Source organism: Mytilus californianus, unplaced genomic scaffold, assembly GCF_021869535.1.
Source record: "Mytilus californianus isolate M0D057914Y unplaced genomic scaffold, xbMytCali1.0.p SCAF_48, whole genome shotgun sequence".
Lineage (NCBI taxonomy): Eukaryota > Metazoa > Mollusca > Bivalvia > Mytilida > Mytilidae > Mytilus > Mytilus californianus.
The window spans coordinates 309,743-319,859 of record NW_026262699.1 but is presented as its reverse complement, the minus strand read 5'-3'; the positions used below and the strand labels follow the sequence as shown (position 1 = coordinate 319,859).

General features: G+C 32.2%; 1 protein-coding gene across 1 annotated transcript; it reads left to right on the top strand.

Annotated features, from left to right (window-relative positions):
• Nucleotides 1-800: 800 nt before the first annotated feature.
• On the top strand, nucleotides 801-8,420 carry LOC127700090 (uncharacterized). Its single transcript, XM_052203556.1, has 2 exons — nucleotides 801-1,072; nucleotides 5,282-8,420. Exons 1-2 carry the CDS (start codon nucleotides 801-803, stop codon nucleotides 8,418-8,420), a joined length of 3,411 nt encoding a protein of 1,136 aa, XP_052059516.1.
• The last annotated feature ends 1,697 nt before the right edge of the window (nucleotides 8,421-10,117 follow it).

Below are 10,117 nucleotides of genomic sequence, written 5' to 3'. Positions count from 1 at the left end.
TGATATTATGTACTGTGACAGATGTCAGAGATGGACAAGTTGTCTACCCTTGTTGCTCACAATGCTGTTCTAAGCTTAGATCGGATTGCTTTCAAGATAGGTATGAACTTTAACTAAAAATATCAGTATGGAGTAAAATATCACAGTTCCAATTTTACTGTGCAGACAGTAACAGATTAGAAAAGAACCAAAATCTTTGTATAGTAAATTGCAAAAACATCTAATTCTGGTTCTCTCCCTTGGCATCTGAAAACATTGATGCAAAGGAGCAGTGTTCAGTAATTGTGAAATTCTGATTTACTCAAATCTTTGCACATATATTCTGAGCAGGATTCCTGGAAATTCTGTTGAGCTTACATGTACATTGTGAAAATGATCAGTCTTTAAAAGGCTTTTTGGACTTTTGGAGTACCTTTTGTTCTACACTCATTTTGAATTTTGTATTTCATCTTAATCAACTGGTTTAAAAACTCATGTGATTTTTTTTTCTTTACAGGTACATGTTTTTTGTATATCTTGACTACAGCTTTCCTCAGATAGCATTCTTTATACTTTAACAGCATGTACCGGTAGTTAATGTCATACCTTTGAAAAAAGTGTATATTCTTGACCTAGTGACCTCCCCAGTATTTTCAAATAGCACCACGGGATTTGAAATAGCACTGTTTCTCTAAAATTATTGCATCATTGCACTGTTTCTCTAAAATTATTGCACCATTATGATAATACAATATATTATTAAATCTATTCAGATAGCACCATGGTAAACATGGTAAACATAAAGCACAATTGTATCATGCATGGTGCTTAATAAGGCCTTGGGGAGAACACTGCCAGGACCTGATTTATTCAATGTTTTACATTCTCTGTTTTCATGGACTAACTTGCATCTTAATGTTTATTTGAGTAGATGGCAGTGCTTAAAATGTGGTTGCAGCTCCACAACAGAAGATTTAGATTGGAGATATAGATTGTCATTAATGGTAACTGATGGTCATACACTGGCTAATATTTGTTTGTTTGGTAGTGTGTTGCAGCCTTATTTTGGGATGTCAACTAATCAGTTTGTGAGGTAAGTTTTAAAATATGATAATCAGGCTTTCAGCTTTTTGTCTTGCATGATATTAGTATCACAAAAGGCCATGACTTCCATTTTTGTCTCGCCTTGACGGAGTCAAAAGCAAAACTTAAGTATGCTGTTTCCATCCGGGTCGTCAACAATGTATTAGTTTGTGCATGATTAGGTTAGTTTATGGGTAACCACTGGTGGTAGGTCAATGATATTTGGTATGGAGTTGTATTAGCATTGACACATCTCATTTCCATGGAGTTTGGTCCCGCACCCTCAGTCTTGGTCTATTAACTTTGAAACTTTTGCTTACTTTACATGTATTAGTTTGTGATAAGGGCAGTATAAGGGGAACCACTAGTGGTAGGGGATGATATTTGGTATGTAGATGCATAAGCATTGGCACATCTCATTTCCATGGAGATTATTTGGCTCCACCCCCTCAGTCATGGTCTATTGACTTTGAATGTCTTGCATAGTTAACATGTTGAAGTTTGTGATTAGATCAGTTTTAAGAGGAACCATTAATGTTAAGTCAATGATATTTGGTTCAGTGTTCTACCCAGGGGCCTTTTACCATCATGGTAATGTAATGCTGTATTGCTTGAATGTGATGCTATCTGAAATTATTATGTTATAGATTGTGTTATGGAAGTGATGCAATAATTTCTAGAAATAAGATGGTATTTTAAAATTCCCTGTTTACCAGGATGCTATATGAAATTTGTGGGGAGAACACTGTGGTATGCAGTTGTATTAGCATTTGCATTTGCAACTTTGCAAGTCTCTTTTCCATAGAGATTGAATGGCCCCACCCCCTCACAATGGTTCATTGACCTTGAAACTTTTACATTGTTTACAAGTTAAAGTTTGTATTAGATTAGTGTAAAGGGAACCAAGATAAGTCAATGGTATTTGGTATGCAGTTTTATAAGCATTGGCATTTCTCACTTCTCTAGACAATATTTGGTCCTGCCCCTTAAGTCATGGGTCATTGACTTTGAATGTTTTGCATAGTTTTAATAAAACATGTTTAAATATTGCCATTTGGATTCAATATTTTCATTATACTATTAAAATTACAAAAAGGCAAGACATATCTCTGTGTCAACAGTTTATGATATTCTTGTAGTTAGGTTACATATCAGGATTAGGTCTGATCCAGTGAAATATAAATTTACCAGAAACTATTATGGTTTAAAACAAAAAAAAACAAAAAAAAACAGTAGAAATAAATCTTATCTTGTAATTTATTACACATTGATGTTTTATCACTTTATATCTCAATATTTAAAAACCATGGATTGCATATAATTGTTTCATAATAATTACTATCATTGCGCATTCATAAGCACAGTTATCATGGTTATTTTTTTCATTTTTTACAAAAGAAAATTTAAAAGAAGTTTGGTTCTTTAAACATGTTAAAAAAAGACAAAGAAAGGTAAAGGCTACATGTACATGTATATAAAATGCTTATTACCTCAAGACAAACATAATTAACAGTGTTTGAACAATAAAACAAACACTATTTTACATTTTCTTCTTCAACAAAATTATTTTCTATTTGCATTTAACAAGGGTAGCTACAATAATTTCTATTTGCAGTACATGCTAAAAAAAGTGTAAAAATACATAGGGTATATATGAGACAGATATCTTAACGATTTTTTATTATTACCTTAACATGTACTATTTGGCTTACCTGGCCTTATGGATCATGTGAACTGTTGCCATCACCTGTGTCCATCGTTGTTGTTTGTTTTCTGTCCTTTTCCTAAACTTTTTTTTAATCTGAAACCACAGGACCAATTTTAACCAACTTGAACTGAATAATCCAAAGATATCACAGTTTAAAAATTGTGCTTTTTGCTCCTGTCAATCCACCAATGTTGTCGCCATGGCAAAAAATAGAACATCTGGGTAAAATGCATCAATTGTCTAATATCTTAAAAACCATAAAAGAGAAAATTTGACATAGCCATAAATGCACAGAACAGCAAAATCTACCTACTTCCCATTTTACCAAAGTTTATATCAGATGGCTTAAGATAGGAGTTATTGCCCTCAAATGATGATTTGAACCTTGAATAGACATGATAGATGTAAAGACACTTTGATCAGCAATACAAGATCTACATAAATGTCAATCCATAGGATAATTATATAAATAGCTACAAGTAGGAGTTAATGCCCTTAAATGTCAGTTTTTGACTGATTTTTAAGTATTTGTCTGAGCCATATTTAATGAACATAAAATCAGATATGGTTTAGACGGACAATGAACGCACATTGTCACACTAACTTTTGCCTTTTAATATTTTTTTTTTTATTGTGCACCAGATTTAATTACTCATACTTAAAAAAAACAAATAGGTCAACAATTTTAAATATTTCATAAATTAAAATGTAATCAGCAATACATTTTGCTGTTGAAGGCGTGTTAAAATTACAATTTTTACATGTTTCGAGAAAGTTTGCACCTTGTTTGGCCATCTTTAACAAAAACGACTTAATTATTATGTGGAAGGCAATATAAAGCTTGTAATTCCTAACCGAATTTCAATTTTGGTTAAGAATGTTCTTCTTTAATATACACAAACATTTTAGGATAGATAAATGCTCAAAATTGGCAAAATCTGACAAAATTGTTATTTTGAGGTATTTTCAGGCATTTAAAATGTGTAATCTTTTTAGAAGTAAGCATAGTATTGTAAGAACCTTTGAAGTTCATTTATGGACATGTTACACTCTGTGGATTTAAGGACAAACGATAGTTTTGATCCCATGGTGATTGTTTTACGAAAATTTGAACACAAGCTATTTTTCACCTAGTCTATTCAAATTCGTTATAAAAAATATAGCTTCATGTGCTAAATTAAGAGATAAATGGGGTCAAAATTTTATACATTTACCTAAAATTTCGGTTTCTTGAACATTTCTATCCTTTAGACAGCTGCAGACATCCTTAACATTTTTGTTTCAAAAGATAAACACATCCAGATTTTTGTAAAATGATTTGCAATATCTTCTTTACAAAAGTATACTATTAATTTTTGTACCAATTCTTTGAATATAATTCATTTATATTAAATTTTCATGATTTTAGAAAAAAACGAAAATTTTTGCTGTATATTTATCTAATTTAAAAAAATTCATCGATGATTTCTTCATAAAAATTAGAAGAAATAATCTTCAAGCAGTTTCAAGTCAAATGTCATTTTAAAAAGATTGGTCCATGTACTTGTTTTCAAACAAATGATTTAAATCACTCGAAAAATGCATCTTTTACCGATATGTCGCAGTTTGACATCGCCAAAAATAACATTTTACGTTAGCAATGTCATTACCTCCTTTGTAACTGCATCGTATGCCCTTAACTGGTCTTAAGGTGGCTCGGGTGTCTTCCTCCATCTTGGATTTCAAAGTAGCAGATAACGTTGGTCTAGATATTTCATGAAATGTGCAAATTTTGAGAGTAGTATGTAGTTTATGTAAAAGACTTTTTCACATTCCCCATTTCCATTCTCAATTTTATTTTGATGTAAATATAGAAAATTGTGTGTTTTATCATAATTACGGCTGTAATTTCTCAAAAACACCTTATTTGTGTTTGATTAGATTTTTTTCAACTTTGCCCAATAAAGGGAGATAACTCAGATAAAGTAATTTTTATAATAGAAAGTGTTGTGAATTTACATATTTTGATATGTAGCAAGAAAACTGGTTCGGTGACCCCATTTTTTCTTTTTCTTATCTGAACGCATCTTATAAGAGCTATCTTCTCACAATTTATCATAAAGTTCTATCAAGTAGTTTTCTTTTTATCACACAAAATTTGATTTTCCATGCATAATCTATACAAAATCTGACAATTTTGCACAACCTCTAGCGTGAAAAAAAGTTCGGTGACCCATACTTTTTATTCTATTTTTGAGAAAAGCATGATAAAAACTTCATTTTGACAAATTATCAAAAAATTCTATCAATTTTAATTAAGACGCCCCAGCCACCTTAATTAAATCTTGAAATTTTTGTTAAAATGGCCCTTACTTGAAATTGTCCCAACCTGTTTGTAGGACAGATTTTTTCCAGAAATAACAAATTTATGCAAAAAATTGCAAAGATTTTTTGTCATATTAAAATGTATTCTTTACCATCTTTAAATATTTTGCTATTTTCCATTAACTTTCAGTGTTGATTGTTTTATAGGTTTCTAAGAAAGATAGAAAGTATGTATGGTAACTCAGAAGATATTCTACTACTAGGACTAAAACACTGTTTTATTGGACAGCATTATTACTTTGGTGTGAAAGCTTCGACTGCAGTTGGTGGGAAGGAAAGAATATCCCTAGATGATTTGATAATGCAAAAACGTACTGCATGTCAGAATGCCATGTTTTCCCAGGAAGATAGCTCAAATATGGTGGCATTCCAAATGATTTCTGCAATCAACAGAGAAACAAAGACAGTTTATGAGATTATTAGAAATTTCTTTAAAGATGGCAGTGAGGATACAGTAAACAAAGAACATGTATCAGATAAATCTATATCTGGTACATCTTTAATGCAATATTCCAATATGGGAACATATTCCTCACAACAATCAAGGTCAAGCGAGCAAAGTTCTATAACTCTAGGTCAGACAACTGCTTTGTTGAGTTGTGAAATGTCTGATATAGAGAAGTCTTCTTTTCAATCAGAATCTAAGAATAGAAATGGTAAAAGCTGTAGAAGGTCTCAAACTAGTTGTAATTCCTCAAAAAAATTACAGGTTTCTAAATCAGAAGGCACTGAAAGAAGTTCATCTAAAAAAGCTTTAACTAAAAATGTTTTTACTGTTGAAAATTTTTCTGATGAAGTTTGTCTATTTAAGAGAGATAATAAGCAAAAATTTTTGAATTTTTCTGACAAAGAATTGAAAGTAAGTAGAATCATAAACAAGGAATTGGAAACAGATTCTGAACCATTGTTCTCACAAGATGATGGAAATTCTGATTTAAGATTACATGAAGATTACCCATTAAAAATTAGACAACATTGCAAGGATAATGACATGATAAAAACAAATCTAAAGAAAGATGAAGTTGAAGACCAAAAAGTTAACTGTCCAAAAACTCAGGATATGATAGAAGAGGAAATTCTATGTACAAATTCAGAACCGCTTTTCACACAAGATGAAAGCTCTTCCTACCAGAGTCCTGTTAGCATAGACTTCAGAAACAAAAGGTGTAAAATCAAAAATAATCTTGAGACAGTCAATTTGAGTTCAGAAATGGATGAAATACTTTGTACAAACTCAGAACCACTTTTCTCACAAGATGATAATTCTATCAGTCATATTTCACGTAAAGGACACTCTAATTTGAAAGTCTGTAATGATACAGAATATACTGCATCTACAAACCTTATTTTGGGAAGTAAGCAGAATCAAAATTTAAAATCTCCCAGTACAAACATGTATGGAAGCCTAGAAGGATCAATGGTACTGCAGAATCTAAAAGTACCAGATTTGCCAGAAGATGTGCCAGATTCCGAAGAATTAGAGCTGTATTTATTTGATGATTCAAGTTTTGAGTCTGAAAACCAAAACGATGTTGGTTCTACACAAGTGGCAAATGAAGCTTTCAAACACTCTGTTCATCTTACAAAAGGAAAACCCATGGCCATTTATGATGTACCAGTTCAGGAATCTAAAACAGAACTTAACTTACAAGCTGAAGCAAATTCAAATTTATACTTGGATAATTCGAATCGTATGATAAAAAAGGAAACCCTTAACACTAATCAAGAAACAAAGTCAAGAGCATTTAAACTCGAAACAGAGGAAGAAATATTTGACGACATGTTTGAAGATTCATTTGATCAGCTCATTTACAAGCCTTGTGAAAGTAAAACCAAAAAGAAACAACCCTCAGTCAGTGGAAGCAGTGAAGTTAATAGAAATGATATGGTTCTTCAAACATTGGTTTTAGAACATACTAGTAATAGATCTAGAACTGACAGGCAGATTTCCATTCAAGTCCATAAACACCATAATCAAGGGAAGGATCAAAATGATTTCGAAAGGTCTTTTGAAGACGAAGATGTAATTTCTTGTGCTCCAGAATTGAAGGATATTGATATTGAAGATCTTAGTCATGAATTTGACAAAAATCTGCAGGCAAACGTAAAACCCAACATATCTATGTATAATTGGAAACAAATAAATAAAATTCCTGCAAAATCAGTTGAAATTACTCATAATGATAAAGAATTCAGAGAAAATTTGGATCATTCAGGAACTAAAAATAAATGTTTACATGAAGATGAGGCAAACACTTTGGAATTCATTTGTGAAAGCCAGCACATTCTAGATCAGCAACAAGTTAATTATGATAGTATGAATAATCATTGTCAGAGTGGACACAGTCTTGTTTCAGAATCACTTTACTTAAATGCATCTGAAGATTTGTTCGGGGAAACATCTGCTGTTTCTAAGAGTTTGATAGGGTATCTTGTTGAAAATATAAATCAGGACAATAAATTTGAAAAACAGGAAAATAGAAGACCTGAAAGACAAGACTCTTCAAAGAAATCTGTTAAATTTTCACGACGGCTGAGCTATCAAACTTCTGTTCAGTTGATTGACCTCCAAATGAAAATAAATTCTAATCCTGCTGTGTATAACGGGGAATCAAGAAAATCATGTTTAAAAACAGGGTTGGAAAACATTCCAGAAAAGGAGATATCAGCAAACCAAACCATAAATTCTAATATCATTACTGCAGCAGAAAATTCACCGATTGTAAATTACTCAAATAGTCATGTTGACTTATCGCAAGATTTATTTTCACCAAGTCCAGATATATGTTTCAAAAGACCTAAGCCTCTTCAGTTAAACAATAGAATTCCAACTGTCTGTAATCAGCTAGAAAAGCAAAAGAATATAGTGAAATCAAACTGCCATTCCTCTACACCTATTGAATCAGAAATAGATGAAGCTGAAAGCAAAGTTTATAACAATAAATCTTTAATTTCGATTTTCTCTGAAACTTTTGAGGATGACCTTGATAGATTTAAAGAAAACATATCTCATTCAGAAAAGATTGAAAATTTTGCAAAAAATGACAATTGTGTAAGTTCACCAGCATTATTTTCTCAGAGTTATTCTTTGTTTTCATTTTCAAGTTCTAAACTATCTGAAAGGGGAGACAACAGTTATAAATCAAGTTTTATAAAGGGGAATAACTCTACTAATAAACATTCTGTTAACTACTCATGTGACCTGTTTAGTCCATCCATATATGATAGTACACATTCACCTTGCGGACATTTACCAGTTAAAAAACTGTTCCTTGATAAGATGTGATATATTTTACATATTTGTTTGTGATATCTGTAATTGTGATAGTATTTTAAAGAATTATAATATGTTTTATCTGTTCTTGTCATATTCCTGTAGGTCACTTAAGATACATTTTTAGCATGATTTTTCAGTTTTTGTCTCATCTTGACAGAGCAAGACTTAGGTATGCTGTTTCTGGCGATGGCGATGACAGCGTCGTCAACAATGTTTTAGTTTTTGATCAGGTCAGTTTATGGGGTTCCACTAGTGGTTGGTCATTGATATTTGGTATACAGATGCATTAGTATTGGCACATCTCAATTCCATAGAGATTATTAAACCCCGCCCCCTCAGTCATGGTCTAATGACTTTGAAACTTTTGCTTTCTATATATGTATTAATTTCTGATTAGATCAGTTTAAGAAAAACCACTAGTGGCAGGTCAATGATATTTGGTATGAAGATGCATTGGCACATCTCATGTCCATGGAAATCATTTGGCTCATCCCCCTCAGTCACGGTCTATCATTGTCTATTGACTTTGAATGTTTTGCATAGGTTACAGTTTAAGATTGTGATTAGATCAGTTTATGAGGAACCGCTAATGTTAAGTTAATGATATTTGGTATGCATTGTATTAGCATTTGCAAGTCTCTTTTCTATGGTGATTATATGGCCCCATTCTTCAGCATGGTTCATTGACTTTGAAACTTTTACATCATTGATTACAAATTAAAGTTTGTGTTCAGGTTATTGTAAAGGGAACCACTTATGAGAAGTCAATGATTATTGGTATGCAGTTTTATATGTATTGGCATTTCTCATTTCCATTGGGTTATTTGGTCCTGCACCATAAATCATGGTTCATTGACTTTAAATGTTTTGCATAGATTGAATGTTTAAATATTGCCATTTGGATTCAATAATTTCATTATGCTATCAAAATTAGAAAAAAGGTGAGACATATCTCTGTGTCAACAGTTTATTATGGATATTTGGACATCTATATTTGGTATACAGAATCATTGCAAGGTATTTATGTTCTTCAGATAGGGATCACCTGACTTCATTTTCATGGTAATTGGTAAGCTTTACTGTCTGCTGACCAGAATCGTCTAACATTGACCTCATTTTCATTGTTCTTTGGAGAGCCATTCTGTGATGATCATGTGTATAAAAATAAGGAGATGTGGTATGATTGCCAATGAGACAACTATCCACCATACACTCACATACAGAATGTGGCAAGGCTAAATATGTTTGTGAGCACTAAACCTTCCTCTGGTTCGTTTCTCAATAGATCAACTTTATTGGGAAATATTGTGTTCACATGTCCATTTGGCATGGTTCATTAGACTGACCTATTTTTAGCTTACCTGGCCCAAGCTTTTTTCATCATCTTGCATCTGTCGTCTGTCCGTTTGTTCGTCTGTCCGTTCGTCCATCCAAATATTGACACATTCAGCTATCTCCTCCTACAGTTTTTGGAAAGATTGGAACTGTTGTTCCAAATCTTTCCTAAGGCACCAGCCTCCCAAACATGAAGTAGCACAGGTTAGCTACTAAATCTACAGAATGTATACACACTGAAAAAAGTGCCCTGTTATTCTCATGCCTATATGTACATATCCACATTTGAACTGTGAAAAATTTTGGTTAAATCTTTTGAGCAGTTTATTCAAGTATGAGTGTCTTTAGTTTTGTCAATTTACAGGCTAGTT